The following is a 25222-nucleotide window of genomic DNA, read 5'->3' on the forward strand; positions in this document are numbered from 1 at the left end:
ACTTCAAGAGTGGTACTCTAAGCTCTGAGTAGCTCTTCCCATAATGCAACATAATAATTACCTGGATTGATGTGGGTATGCTAATTCTCATTGAAATCCCAGTCTCAAAGAAGCATATCTCAATATTTTTAATCAAAACCTAATAAGTCATATTCCAATATACAGTCCTAACTGAAATCCATTCAAGAACTATTCAGAAAGTTCAGAAACAGAAACCAGGGCTTTCTTACTCTGAAAAAGGTCTTAAGTTTTTACATAGAGCTTTATTTAACCTTAAATTTGCTTGAAGACGTACCTAAGAACAATATGAAAGCAACCTGCAATGATTCATGAGGGAAGTTACGCATGGGAAAGAGATCCTTTTGACTTGACCTTGCCTCTTAAAACACTAGGGATAAATCCATGAAAGTTCTAATTCACATAGTATCAAAACATTAAATGAACGTTCAATATGTGACTAGGTCCAATGATGTCATAGGGAAATGACAACATACTTATACACGCTTCATCAGAGACTAAACAAGCATTAGTGATTTACAGAGGCCTTGACAATCAATCCTGCTTCATTATGCAATGATAAAATAGATTTTGTGACTGCCTTGAACCTATTCACTTGCTAAGCATTTCTCTTTTATTCTGATTAACCTTCTTAGCTTTATAGACTATGTCCCTAAACTCTAACCCCATTCCAAGAGTGGGAGATACTAATATCTTGTGGTGTCTTCTTGAAGCCATATGGATATTTGGATCATCAGGCCTTGACAGGGTAGAAGTTACTGGGTCCAGAAAATGAGTATGTAAAAGATTTAGCTATAAACGTAAAAACACTTATCATTTTAAATACAGTATATTTGATCTTTTGCTTTAGCACTCCATCTAAATATTAAGTAATACTCAACAACAAAAAAAAACCCTGAACCACTTATCATAAACACTAGTTATCATAAACAACAGTCTATCAGTATATGTTGGGATTATATAGCTTCCTGTGAATTATCTGCCCATGGAAATAATGCAGGTAGTTCCAGTGCTTTATGCCCAGGAAGGGATGCTGTTGTTTGTTTTGGCAATGGTACAGGACTACATCCTTACAACATCCATGTCTAGGTACTATTTCGACGTACTGCTTGCTTGCTTGCTTGCTTTATTTATTTATTTATTTATGGGATACAAGCTTCACAGGAAAAATCAACAACTTCAGCATTTTAGCAGTCAGAAGTGACAAGGACTTTATATGTAAAAATAACCCAAACCAATTCTCTGGCATAGCATGGCTTGCTCTGTGCTGTGTCTAATACAAGAGAAAGTTTAGAAGTCCTGAAGAATAAGAGAAGGAAGTATAGAAAAAGCTACAGAAGCTGTAATGACAATTATTTCAATATAAGGAGCTCCAAAGAGATCTTCTGAAAAAAACTACAAATTTGCAGAATACATAAGAAAGCTCATCAATCAGTATTAATACAAAGCCACAACTTGTAGGCTATGTTCTCTCACTGCCTGTCCTCTGGAAGCAAATACAGTGTAAATGAAGACGGAAAAATACATTAACTTCTATTCTTGGGGAAAATAGATACACAGGCACTTCCAAAAAGAAAAGCTTCTTTTCAAGAAAAGAATTTTATCCCTTTGTCACATCCAGGATAATATCTTCTTCAGTATAAAATGTTAGCTGCACATTGTCTTCCTTGTTTTAAAGACAGTGATTTTGAGAGAGAAATAAAGTTACCACTTCTAATTTTATTTTTATATCAATTTCATTGACATTTTAGATGCATCTGGTTTCATGGGCCTTTCATACGATATAGCTTGCAAGTATTTTCTTTTTGAAATGACTGGATCCTCATAGATGTAAAAGAACAGAACAAGCCTGAAAATATGAGCTAAATATAATGTTATAAAGTATAAAACAATGCAAAGAGAAGATATCATTACAGCTGAACTGCTCCGGTTCTTCATTAAAAAATCCTGCATGATTCTGCCTTTACATTAAGGAGAGCATAAAACAGATATATACATACTCTAAAGGATGCTAAGGTAGTCTCACTTCCGCAGCAAAAAGTTTTAAAGCCAAAGATTTAATAAACTTGAACTACTGATGTGATAAAACAGACTCTCTGTCATTGTATTCTTTACATCAAAACATAAATATGGTGAAATTGTTTTGATTTCTGTTGAGGAATAAGCAAAAGAGACACAGTGTGTAAACATATATTGTATATATTAAAGAAGTTAATCTCTCCATTCAGTTTTTTAGGAAAGTTTATTGTGAGTTTCATTATGATAAACACATTCTTAAAGGCTTTTATCTCTAGGTAACAGAAAGCCTAAAATGGCAGCAGAAAGTATAGTTACATTGTAATAGGAGTAATAAAATAAATTGTAGAAGATATGAAAAATGTATTACCCACCAAATGAATCACTTACAGAAGTCATATGAGGAAAAAATGAAAACCAAGAACACAGAAAAATTACTAAGAGGGAGAAGATTAACCATAAGAACTGTAAAAGAGTAGACAGTTAAGAACTTTGTCATGACTATCTTCCACTATTCACAGTATTAGAGTTAGATTAGCAGTGGTTTGAAGAAGAACTGGAATTCTTGCTAAATGCTTACCAGTGTTAAATAATTTCTTCTAGCCACAGCACTTCTGCTTCAGGAAAGTGGCCATAATCACCTACATCTTAGGGATATTTGATTCGACACAGGTTTACAAAAACTCTTCAGTTATTTGTATAACTGTGTAATCAATACAACTTCCAATTTTGCCTTAAATTACACAAGTGTTAGACCATCTTCTACCTGCCTCTAGGAAAAAAATGATTAAAGATTATTTCCTGTGTAGCTTGGTTGATGGTTACAGCACTGCTTCTTGTCTTGGTTTTTAAGAAAGACCAGCTGTGCCTGACCTAGACTTAAAAGCTACCAAACATCCTGCATAACATCATGGAAAAGCAAACACCACCTCTGCTCTAATTATATAGCTTGTCTCCAATAATTTGTTTACTCTCTTCTTTCACACCAATGTCGATAATGCTCCATTTTTTTTCAAATTAACTGAAATACTACATAACTCTGACAATGTAACATTATTGGATTTTGTTTCCGAACTTACAACAGTGACTGAAAATTAGCAAGTCACTAAATAGATGATCCAGAGTTAAAACTGTAAGAGACAAAAGGACAATGCATAAGAGATAAGTGAACTGTACAATGTTTGATTTTTTCAGCAAAGGCATTCGAAATTTGATAACTTGTTTTCTCTCACTGAGGCAAAAAGTCATAACTCCACCAGCTTCAATGGAAAAATTGTACAATTACAGAAGTACGAAATTGGCCAGAAACATTTGGATGACATTTCTTTTGAATGTATTGCAAGTATCAGGAAAAAGTAGAAGTTTGTGTGATATTTCTAATAGTCCTAATTTGGTTTTGCATTGAAATATACCAAGACTCTCTCAAGAGTCTTGAATCTATTTCTGTTAGGAACAGGACACGAAAATACATTTTTTTTTAGATTAAATAGACCAAAGCACAACACAGCTCTTCAGACTATTTTGGTTTTTAGCAGAATTAGCAGCATATACCTAGAAATACCTAAAGACTAAGGTAACAGGAAAAGCTTCTAGTCTTTTGTATTACTCATATGTATATACTCATAATGTGCATGTAATGGCTCTATTAAAAGGCACTGTGGTCTCTTGGGACTGATGTTCATAACAACAGCAACATGGAAGAAATTTCACAGATGCATTTGCTAAACCTGACAGTCCATATATAGAAGAGTTCAATCACCCTTCAAGTATGCAGAATCTTTGAGAAGCATATTTTAACTCTAAAATACCAAGAGTTGAAGAGCTTCAGCCACAAAAAAACCAAAAAACACATTTAAGGCATTAGTCCAATAGCATTTTTAGACAGGCAAAACATGGCTAATGAATTAGGAAGCCAAAAAGACTTGAAATAGTAGACAACTTCCAGGGAACATTAGGTTACATTTCAACAGACTAATCTGGATAAGACAACAGTAAATTAGTGAAAATTATTGGAAAGTTTCCCCATCTAAACAGACTCAAGAGGAAGACAGAAAAACTGCCAAAAGTGTCTTTAACAAGCTTCCAAACACACATTCCACATCAGAAGAAATTTCCAGCTGAGAAGCAGAAAGGGAGAGATGATAGGCATTTTAGAAAAAACAGAAAGAAAAAGCTGTTGATGGCCATATAAGCAGCGAGTGGTTTTACATAACAGCATTTTCAATACATAACACAATTAAGTTACAATGTCTCTGAAAATTAATGAAAGTACTGTAATGATCCAATCCCCACTCTCATTAAATCCTTACAACTTACAAAATCTGCCTTTGATGTCGCAAATGGAGACCTACCTCGAAAAAGCAAAATCTGGGCTTCATCTCCTAAGAATAACCTAAGTTCATATTTATAAATGCTTAGTAAAGATGACAAAAATCCTAACACACAGGCCTTGCATGCAATACGAACTGCAAGACCTCACTTTAAATCTTACATGTGCTTGTATTTTTTCATAACAAAGAACAGTCATCTGTTGTTGCTTACATAGATGTTCCTACAGAGCCTCAAACTTCTTAATGCATTCATTTTTTACTGTTCACTAATCCCAGTGGGTTCAGTTCAAAGTCCATACTCAAGCAAAACTCACAGCAGACTCACCGTGAATTCTGACAATACAAAGTTCTTGGAAGCCATGCAGTTAGAATAATAGATTTTTTTAGAAAACGAACAAAAAACCCACCTCAAAAGTCAGTTGAGTCTCCTATAAATTCACAGAGTTAACCTGTTTGGTATTTATTGCAATCATTGTACATCTAAAGACAGTAATTTTGTTCTAAAAACTATTTTGAATTTTAATTTTTACTTTTTGTTCCTTTCACAAGAAAAAAAAGGGAAATAAAACCGTGATCTTTAAAACAGCCAAAGATACCAAAAAGTATAGAAGTATGTGACATATTAAAAAAATCCTATAATAACATGTTAGAAAATATGTGCCTGATGGTAGAGGTGCATTCACATTTATAACATAAATTGGAGTCTTGGCAATATCTGCTTTATCTGGTGAATTGGAGTAACAAAAAAAAAATTGTTAAAATCACCAGAAATAAAACTCTATAAAATTGTTCAAAAGCATATGCTGACAGTTAACATTTACTGAATTTATTTTGAAGGCTTTTAAAAACACCTAAACCTTAAGCACTGAAGTATGAAAGTCTGATACTTCCCGCTTGCTCCTTAAACTTGGCAATAATGAAAAAATTATCATAGTAAATAATCACTTTACATTATAGAAAACATTTGATGCTTAAGAAATTAGTAAACCAACACATTTTAAATATTACTTAACAAAGTTTAATGGTAGAATGAAATTTTCACTAAAGAGCTGGCAGAAGTTCAGATGGAGAGCAAATAGAAAGTATAATTTTTCTTGGGTGTGTTACAGAAATTGTAGAACATACTTTGTTTTCTGACCAATGAGAAAGATCAACAATGCCTGAAATGCATCAATGAGCTCTTTAGCTGACCAAAGAGCAATAAAATGGGTACATCTGTTTGTTCACAAAAGACCTGTCATGAGCATAGTGCCAAGAGTCTGCCTCCAGATATTACAAAGCACTACTGGATGCAGAAAAGACTCCTAGAAGCATATAGATGTGCTGAGCACTTAATGTTCCTGGAGGATTGAGACCTGCCTTTTTCTGAACTGAAGGCCATAGACAAGATTCTGATGGAAAACCTCAGTCAGTTCTTTCCATTAGTGAGCTTTCTCTGGGTTTGCCAACAACAGAAGCAAGCTTTCTATAAAATTATCACATAAATGTATAAAATAATCAAGAAAAATATTTTGATAAGTCTTAATACAAGATGGAAATATTTAGCTTTCAGAACTGAGCAGCTGGTGTGTTATCGTCACTACTTTCTCACTAATCATAATCACCATTTTTTTCTAGAAACCATATCTCAATTTTTTTTAAGTCAGCTTGTCAGCCCTTCAGTAGAAGTAATGCTTTTTGTACATGCTTGCAGAGTTCCTAGGAAAAAGTGATCTTAAATCAGCACACAGCAGGTAAGTTCTTCATTAAACTCTCAAAAAACCCTCACAACTTCTCAGGGAAAGATAAAGGAAACGGCTAAAAATGGTCAAATCATGATCTCCCTTTATGAAAGCAAAATAATTGCTCTTAAGTCCGTCGGCATACACAAGTATTTGAAGCTATTACTAAGGTTTATTGTATTCTTTGAATGCCACAATACTCACACTGTTTTCTGGTAACCAAACTATTTATATTTCAGGAGAAAAACAAATCCACAAGGAGGATTCACACTAAAAGAATTATGCTAGAAGCAAGCAGCAGGCCGACATGTATTTTAAAACAAGACTTGCCTGTACAGAAGAAGTGATATAATACGACAAAGTGAAATACAACAAAATGTTTATGGCTCCAGCGACATGTATGATTAAGTTTGATTTTTTTTAGTCATATTAATTCATACGTTGATTTATCCTGAAACTACTAATTGACACCAACTCCTGGGAAATATTATATGCATTTCTACATTAGAGTTCATGCCTCCCATACAATGTCTCTACCAGATATGAATTATGAATAAAACCAAAGCTGCAGTAGAGACTTTAAAATAAACTAAAGTATTCTATTAAAAATAAAATCACTGAAGCATTTGTAAAGCTCAGGTTATTATGCCAATAACTTATCTTCACATTTTCTGGAACGCTCATCTGAAACATAAATTAAATTCATAGCCAGAGAGTTATGTCTGTATCAGATTTATGAAAGATATTATGATGCAATATATAACAGCAGCTACTGAGTATGTTGAAGTGTTTTGCTCACTCTTACATAGTAAAGGATCTATAATTCAGAGTGTTCTGTGATTAAGATGGGTATTGAGAAGCAATTTCTTCCCTTTCATGATATACCATTTGGACTAAGATGAAAAGTTCTGGTCAGTTCACTCTAAGCTAATTATCTCATGCAATCTGTAAAAGCCCTTCAGTGATGGAAGCCGGCTTGCCAAAATGTCAGCAGCAGGCAGCCTTCCACTGCTTCCAGGCAGCTACCTGCCACTCCCTCCCAAGTGAGTCTCTTGGGATCCAAGAAAAACAAATTTGTCAGCATGTAAACTGGTATAATTTTTAGCCGAAGAATTCAATACTAAGTAACCTGATATCATTAGCAAAACCTAGGGCATTACTAGGATGCTATATTTGTGTATTCCTCTGCTCTTATCATCAACACCCTAATACAGGCTGTAATACACACTGAAAAAAACCCACAATATAAAACAGAACAACAATCCAATGTCCAATTTCAGTCATTCTTATTAGGTCTTACTCTGCTATCAACCCTCGTGGTTGATGATATTTTACTAATGACATTATTTTGAATATGAGCTTTGATATTTAAACAAGCAGTTAAAGGCATTCTTTATCACTTAACATTATATCACTTAACAAAATATCACTTAACATTATATCAGCCCTTTACAACTTACTATTAATTAGTAGTTGGAAAACATGATACATTCTGCCCGAAGACCTATTTGGAAATAAAATCTGGGATGTTAGGCTTTGTTTCTTTTTGTGTTTCTACAGTTATCATTATTAAAGGCTGCTTTTTAGAGTTTCAGGCATACAGGAGGTGGGGAAAAGATAGAATGTACAGGAAAGTAAATAGTAGAATACGTCAAGCCTTTGATGATGGACTATATCCATTTAGTTTCTTCTGAAATACCATACACATTCAGTGCAGGATGGACACAAAAATAATAATCACAGGCATGCCTAGAGAGATGTGTACAATTGTAGGAATCAGTCATTCAGTTTCCAAGTCAGCCTGCTGGGGGACAGATTTGGTCCAGGAGCAGCTTTACTGCTGTATTGAGCTCCACGTAAAGATTCTCCTTTTAATGCAGATTATTACCTCTAGCTCAGCAGTGAAACAGAACAGCTGCATTTCTCCTGTTTAAATCAATGTCTGGATAGGATAGACTAGAAACACGATCACCTGTATCTTTCAGTGCAGAAATGGCCCTAGATCTTAAGGGCAAAAAAGGTAAAAAGAAGTTTCACCACACAGAGATAGCATTTTTTTTGAGAATACATTTTTTACCATGCAGAGAATCAAACTTTGCCTATATATTCACAAAGCTGCCTGTATTCTTATCATTCATCTATTTCTCATAAATTTAGCGCATAAATTACTTTTCCGTATGGACGGGGTAACAGGTGAGTAAGTTGTAAGAGAGCCTAATTCTGCATTGGAAATGGTATGCTTTTAAACCTATTGTTTCCAGACATTAAACTGCAGGAAGAGGCAAGTCACGTGAAGATGAGGCTGCCCCTCTTTCTGTGCAAGATTGCAGGTAGCTCATACTGCTGTCCCATGGGTAAAGGGAGCAAGGAGACCACATAAGACCCTCTAAAACCCTACACTTATTTCCAGAACCTTCTGGAAGGGGTATGGAGCAAATGTACCAAAACATCCTCCCCTAAAGGACCCTTGTCTATAAATAAAACTCTGGAGATAGCGCATATGTTTACCTGCCATTCTTGGATCCTAGAAGACAACACCAGAACCTTGGGTGATAATAGTTTGCACTTTTCTTTCTCTTTCCTTTTTCCCCTCTACTTTCTTTCTTTTCCTTGCTAAGGATTTAACAAGCCAACTCACCTTATTCCTAAGAACTCTCCTGCATAAATAAATTTCCTGTAAATCAGTCATTTGGTGTCATTTCATCTTAATTTAGCCAGAAGGGAATCCACAAATTTTACAGGAGGTATCACCCCACGTCTTGCCAGTCCAGTTTGTGTTGCAACATAAGTCCGGAGATTTTACAATACAAAAGCCGCAGCAAACGTAGCATGAAAGTAGCAGAATGAAACTATTCTATTTTCTGTCACAGAATGGTAAAGATCTGTTTCTGGTCAAGCAAATATTAAAGCTACACAATATATCAACTGTAAAATAAAGGAAAGGTTCAAAGTCAAATAATTTGTCATTTAAGAAAATAACTATTAGCTAGACTTACTATAAATACTTCATTAAACTAAATAGTTTTTATTACTATACTTTCCACTGATTTCCTCGTTTAATTGTTTTCAGGATAAGGAAATGTGATAAGAAAATGGAAAACACATTGGAGATTATTAGAGAAATTACAGACGCTAGAAATATCATTTGATACCCCATTAAAACAAGCAGATTGTAGAGCTGAGAGAACAATTAAAAAAAGCAAGCTTGCAAAGTAATTAATCTGCCAAAATAGTTAACATATGATAGTCTACATGGTGTAAATTGAAATTTTCAGAAATGATGTAAGGTGTGATGTGCATTTAGGTGATGAAGAATAGCTTTAATATTACACTAAAGGTTCTGCTTGGGAGTTCTCAGGCCCAAGACCTTTCACACATCTTTAGCAAAGCCTTAATACCTGTAGACAAGAAGACATATGTACACAGTTCAGATGGATTTTGAAAAGAATGGATACTTCATAATCATGAATATTATTTGCACGTTTGCAATAAGTGAAAAATGAGGGTCTCTTCTTTCCCATTCTTTCCGAAGCCTCTCCAGTCCTTTGATAATTTCAACACAGCCATAGGTCTGTAGGTGTGAAACACTTAACAAGACGAGAAAGCTTTTCAAATAAATGCAGAAATTTGAAGATTAAAAAGGAAATCTTTAAGTCAGAATGTGTATCAAAGTACTAAAAATATATATTTGTAAATAACTTATTTTGCTATTTAAGTTCATCACTATGCTTTTCACCAGATGGTGTTCTTTCAAAACATTTTGCTTCATTCTTTGATAGATGAATTGCATTCTTAGACAGAAGAATTGGGATTAATCTACTTTTTGCATTTACCATTCTAAGTATTCTTTTAGGACAGTAACACAAGTATTTTAAGTATATACAGAATAGTATAAGTCCAGATGCTACCAACAGTACTGGACTAGACTTACAGTAGAATATCAGCCCACTCTAAGGAAATGCAGACATATATGGCCACCTAAACTAATCCAAAACCAACTTGTCATTTATCTGTAGTCCTCAAGTAATATTTCTGAAAAGTTTAAAAATAAATAATTATAAGTGAACATAAGGGAGGGCTTTCGTGTTTACACTCTGCATCTTGGTTATTGAGGACTTAATCATTTTCATGTCCCATGGAATGAACCAGAATATCAGAATCTGACACAAAACTGATTGAAAAGACAAATGGAAAGAAGGAAGTAGGTTTCCAGCTGCTTTCAGAATGAGAAAACCTTATAATGTGCAATCCAATCATATAAAAATGCCTTACCTCAAAACATACTACCTTCTCATTCCAGACAGATATCCATTTAAAAGTCATTATCTGAACAGGATGGGAATCAATTACATTTACTTTTATTTATTGATTAACTAAAGACAATACTTCATCATTGTGGCAGATTTCCTTTGCCAAATAATTATTGTTTCATGAAAAAGTATTTGATATGCTCACATATCAAATTTTACAAAATAGCTCAGATAAAGTTTGAATGCCAATAAACAGGCCTTACTATAAGAGATAAAAACCTTGTATCAGTTACCTACAGACAAACAGTACTCATCTGCTGATGAAGGCATGACACATGGCAGATGATGTAGAGTGTGTTAGCTATCCTAAATGAATGCATTATTTATGAATTCAGTTGCAACTTGTTTGCAAATTATTTCTTATTAAACTGATTGAGAAACAACTAGAATGCATATTTTTAGAATACATCAGGATAAGGGTTTTCAGTAAGTTCACACTTATTAAGGTCTTGCTCCAGAAAGGTACCATTTCACAAAAGCCACTCACATGAACAAAAATGGCACTCTATAATTTCTGAAACTAAGGTCTCAGTTCACTTAATTCCATTCATGTTTTTTTTTTTTAGCAATAGAAATAATCACCATAGCTTATTAAAAATGCTAAATAAAGCCCAGATAGCTAAAGTGTATCTGCATTTTCCATTTAGATTTCTTTTTTCCTGTCAAAAAATGCAGTATTTTCTAATCTTCTGGAAGCAAATATTATTTCCTAGTTTATTTTAATGATCGTCTTTTTCTGAAAATTTACTCAAAAATTCAATAGTCTACAATTAAATTTATACTCTGATTTCGGTGGAGTATTCAACAGACAGTTGAATACTCTGCAAGAGTTTGTAAAAGTCATCAGCACCGTTACAGGGCACTTTGGATACAGAATTAGCACAATATGGCTGATATTGAAAATAAAGCTTTACTGTTCTGGTACACGTTTGCCTGATTTGCTGTACACCACATTGTAATAATCCAGTAATTTCTCACTTAATTAATTATACTAACCTGGTTTTCTGCAAAGAAAGGATGATCTGTGAAATGAAGACCCAAAATCTTTTGCCTCTTTCAGACTAGAACAGCTAAATGGGCTCCGACTTTCATTCAAGTTTATAGAAAGAGACTGCTCCAAGACTGTAGAACCAGCAGAGGCAGTATTAAGCTGGAAAAGAGCATCTCGTGCTTTCTTTTTTTCTTTTTTTATCATATTTATGAGAATATCTGCCATATACGTTAAGGAAATCATCAAGGATCTCTATTTCCTAAAGCAACAATCATCTTTATTTGTCCCTAAATATTTTTTTTTTACAAAGTGGAACAATTCACATTTTGGAAGCCTGCATGTGAATGTGAATTGGGCATATGTATTCATCCACCTTAGTTTTCCCAACAGCAGATCACTTTTTCTAGACAGTAACCAAATAAACACAACGGTGAATTCCATTCCATTCAATCAACAGTTGATAAAAGCATTTACAGAGAAATAGGACTGAAAACTATCTAATTGCCATAGTGTGACCTTCCTTTTTATTTTTTAAATTCTCTAATAAATAACATTTCCAAATAAAAGAAAAAAAAAACCCCTTAACTTACGGGTAGCCTGTCAAGTGCATGACATCTATAAGTTTTTCACAATAAGGTTTACTAAAATGCAGGACAGGTCTTCAGCAAATTCTTCCAATAACACTATATATTTACTGGAACTATATTTGGTACAAATACATTTTGCCTACCAACTTATGAACAGCTTAAAATGAAAATCCCGTGTGCATTCAGCCAAAAACACAGGAATCCCTGTGATATGCTTTTTGATATGCTATTCATTTTAATCCTAATTAATCTTCTAAATGAACAAAGAAAATCTAAATAGTCTTTGGGGAATATTATTAACTGGACTAGGTAGTAATAATAAAACACTTTACAATTCAGTTGTTATGGTAGCTCCTAGCTACCATAGGATCTCAAAGCAAGAAGGATCATGTAGTTTATCAACTAAACCATTTCCATACGTCTCGCCACTTCATCACTTTAGTCGTGTTATTCAGTTTCTGGTAATGAAGTGCAGTCACTTAGTAGCAGCACACTGTAAATCAGTTTTGTGTTCAATATCTTCATTTTTATATTCTTCCCATATAATTCTAACATGAATTTACAGAGATTTCTTGTACTTCTGCTAACATAGCTGTATATGTATTTATAAAGCATACGTGCATTTGATAGATATGTTTTACTTGATTTCATTATCAATATCATACTAATGAAATAATTTATTTCAGGATGAAATATTTCTGTGATTTCCAGATCTTAAAATTGACATGAAAATTGAAAATTTTTTAAAAAGGAATGATAAGTCCGTGCAAGTGGAAAATTTATTTGAAAGTGCACCTTGGGAAATGAACATCTTATCTTTTGTGACAGAGCAGAAACAGAGAAGCTTTCCTGCTACTTTTATTCAGACTGGTAGAATGCTGCACTTCGACGTAAAATGCTATTCTCACTTGACTTACAAAATTTCCCTGGAATTGCTGAGCACAAAGAATGCAACTGAGGTTGCTTTTTACAATAACTGTGAATGAATCTGTGCTAACTATAAACTCAAAACTAAACAAAAACTTTTTATTTAGTTCTTTGCCATTTTACCCACTAAGAAGCCACAAAGTTAGGAACACAGTGACCCTGCAATCTGCCCCTAGCCCTGCCAATCTGCTAAAAATACCTGTCACCCACCGTGTAATGGTGCAGCTACTCATGTGTTGCCTGCAAGGCAATGGACAAAACACATGTGAGCTGTTTAATATTTTACTAAGCAAAATGCTTCAGCTTTAATTTACATTTTAAAGTTGCATGTAAGAAGTACAACTTCATATTTATTCTAATAGCAAGTAACCCAATATTCCCCAAAGTATCACTTCATTTGGATAAAAATAACTCTTACAGGAAATTCTATTCCTTGTAAGGTAATAAACTGATCTTTACATAGCATCAGAGTTTCCCATTATAAAAAAATGGTTTAATTTGCTTGAGGTGAGTGTTTTAGATGCGGCCTGATCCATGGCATTTGGATCTTGGCTGAACTTCTAAAGTGATGCAGGATTTTGCGTTGGGTCACAACTGAAATGGAAGCAGGTGCAAAGCAGGAGTCCTGCCACATAAAAACTGGGAACACAGTGGGTTCAGCAGAGTTGCTTTAACACAGTGTGATCAGTAGAGAGAATTTCCTCCCATACAACTAACGACTATCTCAAACACACAAAAACTGTTGTAGCCAGAAAGGCTCAAACCCAAATATTATTCTTTTCCTCACAAAGGATACTGATTTCATTGTTTCTTTGCTGCAGAAGTTCTTTCATTTTTTTCAGTTCTTCTTTCTCTGCTTCATTTGCGTCTTTTTCTTCAGAGATGTGTTGTAAGAGCTGTTTTTTATCAGAAGCCTTTGAATGATTCAGTAGTTGCTATTAGAAGAAATAAAAAAGTGCTCAACTTTACCTCAAACTATGTATTAATTCTACTTTCAGACTGTCTGTCTGTGCTAGAAAAAGTAAACCTTTATAGACTCTCAATAGAACAAAATCAGAGCTCCAGCTGACTGTCAAGTTGTGCTGTGTTAACATATGTGCTGTGTTAAGTATGAGAAGAATTGTATTTGTTGGTCTTCACTACTAAGTGTACAATTTACTTTACTCTTTCTACACGTAAAATCTAGTGTTCTTTAGCAGACAGCTTTCAATAGTAACAATACAACTAAAACCTAATTATTGAAAGACAATAAATTAAGATCCTTGCTGGGGTTTACAGAAAATTCTGCTGATTTTTTTCCCAACTAAACTTCAAATTTCCAACTAAATTTCAATTTTCTATCAGTCTTCTATGCGCTTCACAGTTCAATTGTTTTACCCTTTTCCAGTGCCTCCCAAGTGTATTGTTTTTCTTTTGACGATTTTTAACTGTGAATGTCTTCAACTATTTTCAGTGCCAGCTGCACTTCCATCTATGTTTAAAAGAAATACCTTCAAACGAATGAAGCAGTACTTGATCTTGCGCATGTCAGCACCAACATCCAGAGTGCTATCAGGATCATTGTCTTTGAGAAATAATTCAATTGATTCATCCAACCTGAAAATACATAATTTTTAGGGAAAAATAATCACAAACAAGCAGGCAACTCCGTAAATACAAGACGACATTTACCAAGCTGACTGTTATTAGCAAGCTATTTTCCTTCAAGGTCCATGCAACTGCAATGAACTTTTGTTCCTGATATTCAAACCTGGATTTGATACTGAAGATTCTACAGCTCCATGTCAGAACATACTTGCGCATACTAAGGAATAGCTCTAGAACTAGAAACATTTAAGAAGAACATTTAAGAAGCAATCTTTTCTTTTTCTGTTCTACCATCTCATAAATAAAAAGATCTAAAGCCTGTCCTCTCAGAAGACTAGAATTTTGGGCATGGGATTTTCTAATATATGATTATTTACGCAAAAGAAAAATCTACTTCCTTTTCTATTACAAGAGTCAGGAGGTCACATAGCTTTCATACATAACATTACCTGCTGCAATCACTAAGCAAAGCAACCTATCTTTTGACTCAGCTAGTTATAGATTTCTTGAAGACCTACTGCTCTTCTGATAAACGAAATGTAGCTAGTATTTTGATTCTCTTGCAATTTGTTCCTATTTAACAAATATGTGACAAAATCTTATTTTTGGTAATTTAGTCATCATAAGAAAACTGAAGAGGGACACAGAAGCATCCCCTTGCTTTTTCAAAACCAAATTAAAATATTCAGACTGGAAACCTACACAGGTATACTATACCATGCCTCTGGGCTGGATGTCACAGCTATATGGATAGAGTCAAGATTTACCGGATTTAGATTCTGGACTTTTGTGAGCCAAGTATCTCACATACCTGCACCAACTGCCCAATTGCCAGAGAACAGTAGGAATATAGAGCCATCTCTGTGCCTAATGTTTCTTCTGGACTAGTTTTGTTCAGTCTCTCACTGAAAGCACAAGCTTTGTGAATGTCACTTAATGCCTATTTATCTTCTTCAGTCACAGGACTGAAAATCTTGTTGCCATTTGATTAACTGAATGACTTTGTTGTAACCACATACCAAAATTTTAGGAATTATAATATGACGGTATCTAAAGTTGACCCTAAAGTATGCGGTTGAGATATTGACCTGCTTTTGAAGACTTATCTCACTGAGATTCCTGACATTTTTATACTATAATAACAATTCCCTCCTGGAGGGTCAAACAATGACATCCATAACAAACAGAAAAAAAAATTAATTCATTGCATTCAGGAGATAAACATCTGAAAACCAGGAGTTGTAAGACAGGAGTAAAAATTGGAAAGCATAACAGATGCTTTGGTTATTTATGTACTCCACAGCAAAGTGTAAATTCTCAAAGGAGGAGAAAACAAGACAAAAAAATCATAGAATAATAGAATCATAGAACAGTTTAGGTTGCAAAAGACCTTTAAGATCATCAAGTCCAACCGTAAAAGTAACGCTGCCAAGTTCACCACTAAACCATGTCCCTAGCACCACATCTACATGTCTTTTAAATACCTCTAGGGACGGTGACTCAATCACTTCCAGGGGGCAGCCTGTTCAAATGCTTGACAACCCTTTCAGTGAAGTAATATTTCCCAATACCTCGTCTAAACCTCCCCTGGCACAGCTTGAAGCCATTTCCTCTTATACTATCAGTTGTTACTTGGGGGGAAGAGACAGAGACATGCATTAGTGGCAGAGTAAAGGTAATGTGAAATCATGAGGTAAAATAACGTTCTTTTTCTTAAGGAATTTTTTTCGCCTTAGTCACAGTAGAATAACTAGAAAAGCACAGGAAACAAAGTATTTCTGGTCAGTTCTTCTAGCTCAGCCCTGAAACCATACGCCTAGACCTCTCCTAGATTGTACATTGTATTTCCTGCAAAATTCGCTAATCACAGTTTCTTCTCAAAAAGACCTGTGCAGTTAATCCTTACATTTACTGATGACCAGCTTCTGCCACTACAACAAGGATAATGATTAATATTGGCATGCTCTCTTAGAAAAGAAATTAGGAAAGAAATCTGGCCAAAGAAGGGAGTTTTTAAAACGGACTTGCAAAAGGAATGAGCATGCTTGGCACAGCATACATAACATATTTGAAAAATTTCTAAGTTTGTGACTGTGCTTTTATTCTTCCAAAACATCCCAGGCTGAATGTTGATTTCCCCAGTACACCCATTGCAAACAATCAACTGGAAAATAATTTAGAAAAATCAAAGATATTCATGTATGCATGTTCTAGGACATAGATGTGGGTGCAAGCTAACTCATAAACCAGAGGCGGGGGAGATTGGAGGGAGGGCAGTGTGGGATGTGCTAAAATTATTATGTGCAGAAAAAAATATTAAACTAATAGATTTTATTTTTCATAGCTAATAACATCAGCAAGACAGCTGCAGCATTCTTCATTAGTTTTCTCCTACCAAGGTAATGTTTCCATATAGAATTTATGGTAATCAAATCTGGATTTGATTGGATAACCATTGCTAATTTCACATGACAGGAAAAAGTATTTAAAATCAGTGTCAGATGAAGATGTCTTCTAACTTCTGGACATCCAAAATGGTTCCCTTTTTATTTCTTTTTCCCTTGTATGTTGTTAGATAAAGGAAGTTATAAATCATAAAACATTTCTTATTTAATGTCATTACAGAGCCCGAAAAGGGGATTTTTCATACGTCTCTACTCTTCCTTTTAGAATTGTAAGATTCTGCCCTGAGAACAGCAGACCTAACTGACACTATTAGGAGCAAGGGTTTGCTGAAGCCTATTGCCAGAACCCTGCTGTATCAGAATTTCCCCAACAGAGATTCCCTGAAGGAGGAGTATGAAAGTATCATACTGAGTCTTATTTTCTGTGAAAACCAGCAGTAATAAAAGGATGGGCATTTCTTTCTCAGTGCTCATCAGGGGAAAAAAAAAACCAACAACAAACCAAAACAGAAAGGATGAGTAAAAAATTCCAGACACACACAAAAGTAATTTTCTAAGTCAATTCCAATGGAACAGTATCACATCGTTGATGAAGTTAATTTAAAGCTCATTTTGATAGTTGTCCTACACTTATTAACATAGTACAAAAAAAAAGTATTACAGTGCTGATTCAGGTGAGTTTGAATCATGATACCAGACCCTGAATGAAAACACAAGCACTGTCAAGCACAAGTCTGTTCTTATGTTGATGCTGGGAAGAAAACTCACAGAAAATCAGTCATAAACAGGTGGGATGGAAACACGCTAAACTAACAGTGCTCTCTGGTTACTAAGCGTGAAACAACCAGAAATTCTTGGTCTAGCATTCCCCTTTTATACTTTTTTTGCAAATAATGTAAACATATACTGTGCTGCAGCTCACAGACAGCTTTTACATTACGAATTTTATTTCTATTCTGCTGTTTTCTATACTTCAGGTATTCTTTTTTTCAATGAAGCTTGGTCACTATCTAGACCACACATAAATCACAAAAGCTTTCTATCTGCATTACTTTACATTCCATGCAATTTTTCTGATAGCCCAACTCCAGAATGATTAGATGAGTCCTGTGCTACTTCAATATTACCCATTCATTAAATAACAGACTTCCATCTTTAAAAAAATCCACTTCTGATTCATTCATATGTTTGCATGAACAAGGATGTAAATTATACAGCTGAACTGCATCAGAAAAACTTTTGTAGCCAACTAAGAGTATGTTTTTAAAGTTCAGAGCTCTCAATAGCATGCAGGATGCATGGTCTCAAAACACAGATTTGGAAGGACTCATTTTGACCTTGCTTTATGTGCCATGATTCATTTCTGGGAGAGCTTGCCTTTTAACCCCTGATCACTGACACTGTGTATTATATATCAAAATTAAGCTTGCTGAAAGAACAATTAATTTTATGTGTCAACTGTGAACCCTGTGACAAGCAAAATAGAAATCCAAGTTTATGAAAAACAGGCTGCAAACAAGCTACTGAACAGTCGTGGTAATCAGAGCAGTCACTTCAATTAAAGAAGTTTACTTATCTAGAATTTTGCAATTGCTTTCCTATTGGTAACATATTCCATACCAATATTATTCTTCATATATTAATTTTGAAAATTATCTTTACTTTTAATAATGATGTCTGTGTTAACAAAAACTAACTCCATGTCTCCACATGTTTTATGAATTTATCTAAAAAATGCATGATAATTGAAGCAGAATTGTCATTCTATTTATATAAGAAGAGCTAATCACATAAATTAGATTCAAGTGTCCATCAGTATGGGAAGATGATGGAGATTTTAAGTAGTAAATTTTATCAGTAACACTATGGAAGAGAGGAGAGAAAAGGGAAGGTATTTCCAGGCATTGCTGCTAAGGGAATAACACAGAAGACAAAGTATGCAGAATGTACCCAATCTTGGCCTGAGAAGAGCAAGTTACTGAGGAGTAGTGGACATGACAGCAATTACCTAACTCATAACCGAAGTGTATAGAGGATAACTGTATTCTGCATCCAAAAATAAATGCTTAACCCCTAATTTAATAAAAGTTAGTTAACTCCTGGATGACATAATATTAAGTTAACTAAATAGTGAAAATGGTTACCTAAGCCTTTGTGCAATTCCCTAGGTAGACCTTTTTAAGAATAGTTTTATTAATGTAGCCATGGAACAGGCTGCATTGATTTGGTGCAGTCTTAGAGAAGGGAAGTAAGAACAATAAATCCTTGATTGTCTTCTGTTTCTACAGTCTGGAAGATTTTTTACATTTTGTTTTCACTTCAAATAGCTGCAGAATGCTCTGACAATTGAAAAAAAACTATTACAGCACAATAAAACAAACTTAGAAAGAAAAAAAAAAAACCAAACAAAAAGCTCTTGATGAGGTAAAGTGAAATAGAAACAAGTCTGCATGAACTTTGATAAAAAATGCAAATCTCTATCTTATTGCAGCTCTCCTCCCTCAGATTATGTATTTAACAATAAAACCTTGCCAACTTTGCAGATGGATCCTAGTATTTTCAATTTCTTATTTTCATAGTAGATTATTCAAAGACAGGGAACAGTCCAGAAGTGATCAGACTGTTACATACAGTAAGGCATAGAAAATTAAATGAGAATAAAGAAATATGAACCCTAACACTTATTTTTTAAACTCACAGACATTTCACTTCCTTTGTTTGTATCTCATTTGTGCACCCATGAAACAGGTTATCTAAGAAACCCAGAGAACATTAGATTATGTGAACTATGCAGATAGTCTAGAAATAATGCACAAGTCCTCAATTATTAATCCAATGACATTATATATAGTGAGTCTGAGCCTGCAAGATGTTAACCTAAGCTCCTTAAAAGCCTCAGATAATGAGTTGGAAGGCCTCAGAAATACCATTGGAAGTCAGCAGAGAGCGAAGTACTTCAAACCTAAATTACTCTTGAAGACAAATGCTTCAGATTTTCAACATTTTACTGCTGCTGGAATTTTAAACTTGTAAAGATGGCTTTGGCACTTTCTGTTATATATTAAAGGTTGGAAAACTTCTGACCTTTGAGTCAGTATAATGAAGTGAATTGTATGATGCTTCCTCAAGCAAATATTATGACCTTTAAAGTAATAAGTTGCTCTTAAGCCTGCATAGATAGCAATTCTCTTAAACAGTGAAAATAAAGCTTGTAAGACTTTAATAATGTCATCAATGCAGTAATCTTCCTGAAGAGATCATATTATCTCACAAAACAAACCAAAAAACAACCAAAACACAAGGACCCCCAGATAAAGTAAAAATTTGAAGTTCTCATATTTAGAAATACAAAAAGAAGAGATGAAACTAGGGAACAGATGAAAAGAGAGAACACAGTAATGCGGCCAATGATTTACATGAATGGAGATAAACTGATTTTCATAAATATTGACTGTTGGCTAGTATTTATTGGTATAATGTGAACGTGTCTCTGAGACCAAATGCTAATTATCTAATTCCTAATTATCTAATATTTTAAGCAGAGGCCAAGTGCTTATAAAACAACTGATAATAAAGCTGAAGCACATTCTTCCCTACTGATATGAGTAGAAAGAAATAGATTTTCAAATGCCATGTACATTTTGTTAATACTGCAGATTACAATTAGGCTTTATGTGCTGCATCTTTACATAGCCAACAGGCTGGCATTCATAGAGATTACCTAAATTCAAGCTGTCATGGAACAGGTGGATCTTTTTCGGTTGTATCAGGTTCAGATATTTGAGGGTAAAAATTTTTATAAATAGAGCTTCTAATATTTTGAAACAATCAAACTGTATCATACACATGAAAGAATGATTAAACACTTGTACAGTACAGCAGAGAAACATACATCTCCTATTACAAGTATAATCTCCTTTTGGTTTTTGTAATTAAATATATGGGCAAAGCCATTTTTTGTATCTTGCTATGTAAGGAGATTCTTCTGAATCAGACAGGTAAAATGTGGCAAACGGATTTAGAGTTTCTACACAGTTGAATATCACTCATTAAAATTATGAAATGCACAGAGATCTAAATCTTATATCAGTAAGTCTAGAGGTGACTTGACATGGACTAAAACTAAGACTGGTTTTATACAGGGAAAAAAATGCTTACACCAATAAAAATACACACAAAGTGTTGCAGACAAGAAACATGTCAAATAGCCTGCAGAACAGATCATTTCACTCTTTAACAGCACTTTATAATACAAACCAAAAGCACATAAAGAAATGCTACCCACCGCCAGCTAATATTTGTGGCCATAACAGCAGTCATATTCTAATCACTAAAGTATATCTAAAAGTAGAAAGAGAAAACTAAGCTTCAGTTCATCAAAATTTGAAAAATATAAATATCTCTAAGGGAGAGGTAGCATAGGACAAGCATAAGAAAATGGAATTCAGAAGGACTCACACAGCTGAACATTGAGAAACTACTACAGTACAGAAGAAAGAGGTAGTTTTGAAAAAAAAAGTGTAAAATGTCACTTACAGGTTATAAACTGAATGTAAAAGTTCAGAAAAAAAAAAAGTTTTTGAAAACTATTTAAAGGGCCAAAAGATGCAAACAGCTATTTAGTGATACTTTCAGAAGCAACTCAGCTGATCAAGCATTCAATGAATTTCAGTAAGATTCAAAAAGCTGCTATGATCAGACACTTTGGAACATATATATTTGGAAACTGGTTCCAAGAGTTAAAACATCTATATAACCATATTCAGGTATGCTATCTTTTCTTCATATACTTCACTAATGTTATGCTATATTCCATTATCTTTCTTGAATCCATGTGACATTAGATTACTGGCGGCATAATTCGAACACTAGAAAACAGGACATAGTATGGAGTTTTCTATTTTTTTCCCCCATGGTAAAACAAAGCTGCTAATCTTTCAAAGAACTTCAAATTATATTTCAATCGCTTCAATGTAAAAGGTTATCAGTTCAAATAATACAAGAACTTTTTTCTACTTCATAGGCCCGTGACCTTAGAACAAAGTACCGTGATCAAAGAAAAGCATTTACACTTACTAAAAGCATCCACCTTCAGTGCCTACATTAAGAATCTGAACTTCCTGTGCTGTCACTATAGATTTTACAACATGCAAGAGAAAAATGCCCTCTAGAGAAATACATTGATTTAATGGCTTTGTAAATCAAGCATCTAAGCTAGAACATGTGAGACATGTTAAGACTACTTTATAGTTAAGGTAGTGTTGCTTCTCTTGACTACTGCCTACACAGCTTATGTCAGTCAGTCTGCTAATTTCTATACAAATCCACTGTCTGGAAAGCTGTGTTGCCATAAGGCAAAGTAATATGCTTCTCTTTCTTCCACTCTGCAACTGAAATTGAACACTGACGTCAGCAAATAAGAACATTTGCTCTACTTTGTAAATGGAACCATTTGTTCAACAGCTTAAGTATGAGTAACCATTAAGGTTCTATATTGTACAACAGTGCAATATTGTTAATTCCATGATAGCATACAGATGTCACAACGCTGCAACAGAAAAATGAAAGACAGAAAGAAGTAATGAGAAATCCAGGACTTGAATAAGATGAACAATATATGACTGTTGAAGTAAAAAATAGAAGTGTCTGTAGTAACATATGTATCTGAAAGAAATAAGGTAAAGTTATTAATAAATTAAAGTGCTAAGCCAGTACTTCCGGTCCTGTTCCTAGAGAATTCCAGCTGGCAAAGGCTCTGGATGTGTGGGTGCTCTGGAACACAGGACCTTGATTTGAAATCCTCACTTTCTGGGCACACATCGTAAATGTTAGTGAGCCAAATGATCCAAACAAAACGTACTCTCCATTTTACTTTTGGCATGCTTCTTGCAAGAAAAAAATAATCATTTGGAGACCTTTTAATTCTATTCTAAAGCATAATACAGTAGCCTGCAGGAGTACAATGTCCTTCTGTTTGGGATGCATGATGTTATTTTCTATGTTTTTTTAAAAGGAGTCCAAAGATTTCTTTTTTTTTTTTTTTTTTTTTTTTCCCTCTAAACAAGAAACTAATTCTCCAGCTCAAAAGAATTATTTAGAGATCAGCCCTTTACAGCTAAGGAAGTAGATGTTAAGATCCACACCAAGCAATTCGGATTTTGGAAGCATTTTATGAACTATGTTCTGAACCAGTTATATAGTCTAGCTGGATTTTTTATGCTTTTTTAAATAAACAAAATGAGGGAAGCAGAATTCATGTACTTTTAACGTATATGAGAATAAAGTAATAAAATCAATGCTTACCATTTGACACAGAACTCTGAAGTAATAATTCCTGACAGCTGTAGCTTTATTCACAAGACTCATAAATTGTGTTGCATTATATAATAATTTAGTATTCACAAGAAAAGTCAAAAGCATTTACTTTCTGTTTTGTTTTAAACCTAGTGAATGACAATGTGACATTGTGGTGGTTGTGAGGAAAGCCTGTTTGACAGATTTTTTTCCCCTTCGTTTAGATGAGTACTAATAAAAAAATAATCCCTCAAGACAGTTGATTTAAGTGAGAAAAAAGCCCAACGAAGAATGAACTAGAGCTTTTTCACATACTAACTTCAAACATCTAGCAATTTTAACTACATTGAGTAGCCCATTGATTTCATTTGAAATGCCCTGAAAGTAAACAAGTGGACTGAAGCTCACTATTGTAAGAAATGTTTGGCATTTCTTGACTTATACGGACAAGAAACCGCCAAAATACCATTTTAACATAATATAAATGCTTATTTCTTGATCAATCACTAATGCTTATTTCCTATAAAATATACAGAGAGCAAAAAATCTATGCACAACCATTACCATGTCATCAGGCTAAAAAAATATTATTTGATCTACACATGTACCACTGGATCCAGTTTTATTTTGGCATCCATCTTCTACTGAAAAGTGACTGAGATAAAGACTTTTGCAGAGACAACAAAATAAATATATGAGGTCTGACACAAAAAACCCCAAGACTAACCCTACAGCTCAGGAACCAAGAGTTGGAGAGGAGAGATGAAGAGAGAGTTATAGAACATGTTCTAAACTGTCACAGCAAGACAAGGCTCAGCTTGATCACTTCACTGAATATGAGGGAATGTGTGTTCAAATACAGATGTTTTCTTGCCGTTGGTCAGCAAATGTCGGTGTACAAGAGTGAACAATGCACTAACATTAAGTTTCTTGTGAAACTGAAGAAATCTGTTACGGAAACTCTTCAATTATTGACTGAGGCTTATGGTGAAGAGGGCATGTCTCATGCATGTGTTTTTGAGTGGCACAAATGATTTCAGAAGGCTGAGAAAGTGGGAAAGGTGATGATAACTCAGGCTGCCCACAGAGAGCAGTTAGCGAAAACAACATTGAAAAAGTGCGAGATGTGACTTGAAAAGCAGCTTTTAGCTAATAATAACATCACTGTGTTTGAGCACCTACCCTATTCACCAGACCTAGCTCTTTGAGATTTCTACCTCTTCCCAAAGATAAAGTCAATGCTCAAAGAAAACCATTTTTGTCAGCAGAAGATGTGAGAGCAAAACCAACAATCCTCAACAGCCTTTCAGAAAATGAGCCGCAGAATTGCTTTGAACGTTGGCAGCATCAAACGCAGCCCTGTGTGAACTCAGAAGGGAACTATTTTGAAGGTGATTATAGTTGATTTTCTTAATTTGTTAAATAAAATGAGTTATAGTCACATTCTCAGGGTTTTTTGTGTCAGACCTCATATACTTAGTGCATAGAGTTTTTCATTGACATGTTTAGTACTTTTGATCATTTGTGTTCAGAATCAAAGAATAAATTAAAAAATTGGCACAGTATGCTTTCAGTAGATTAATCTTGCTCTGACCTCCTTTGAAATATGTATGATGCATCAGAATAAGAATTAAAACACTTCCATTTTTTATGAGATTATATTTAGTAACGAGTGTCCTTAATAGTTAATAATCTTATTTGCAACAAACTAAATCACAGTAAGGCTTCTGTTAAAAATCTAAGAATTTTGAAGAGAACTATATAAACTTGGATTGTTTATATATATCTATCCACATACACAGACAGATATATACGTCGAGACACAGTTTATTTAAGTTTAAACAGAATCCTAACTAAGCAGAAATCACTAAATGCTATTGGAAATCCATAATGACCCTAATTATAATTTCCTCTCCAGTCATATTAAAAAAGTATCAATTAAAAAAATCATTCTATCTAGAATCCCCTATAGTAGCACTCGCCTAAGAACCATTCTTGACTGACGACTCCAAATAAAGTACAACACAATATGCTGC

At 34.2% G+C, this 25222-nt stretch overlaps 1 protein-coding gene across 5 annotated transcripts in view; it reads right to left on the reverse strand.

The window, feature by feature from the left end:
• KIF6 (kinesin family member 6) overlaps positions 1-25222 on the reverse strand; it is a 157065-nt gene that overhangs the window by 76508 nt on the left and 55335 nt on the right. For all 5 annotated transcript variants that reach the window (XM_054062612.1, XM_054062613.1, XM_054062611.1 and 2 more), the window contains 3 exons: positions 14391-14496; positions 13697-13835; positions 11392-11604 (listed from right to left, as the gene is read on the reverse strand). In XM_054062612.1, the coding sequence (XP_053918587.1) occupies positions 11392-11604; positions 13697-13835; positions 14391-14496 (458 nt within the window). The remainder of the gene's footprint in view (positions 1-11391; positions 11605-13696; positions 13836-14390; positions 14497-25222) is intronic.

Source organism: Cuculus canorus, chromosome 3 (genome assembly GCF_017976375.1).
Source record: "Cuculus canorus isolate bCucCan1 chromosome 3, bCucCan1.pri, whole genome shotgun sequence".
In the NCBI taxonomy this organism is placed as follows: Eukaryota; Metazoa; Chordata; class Aves; order Cuculiformes; family Cuculidae; genus Cuculus; species Cuculus canorus.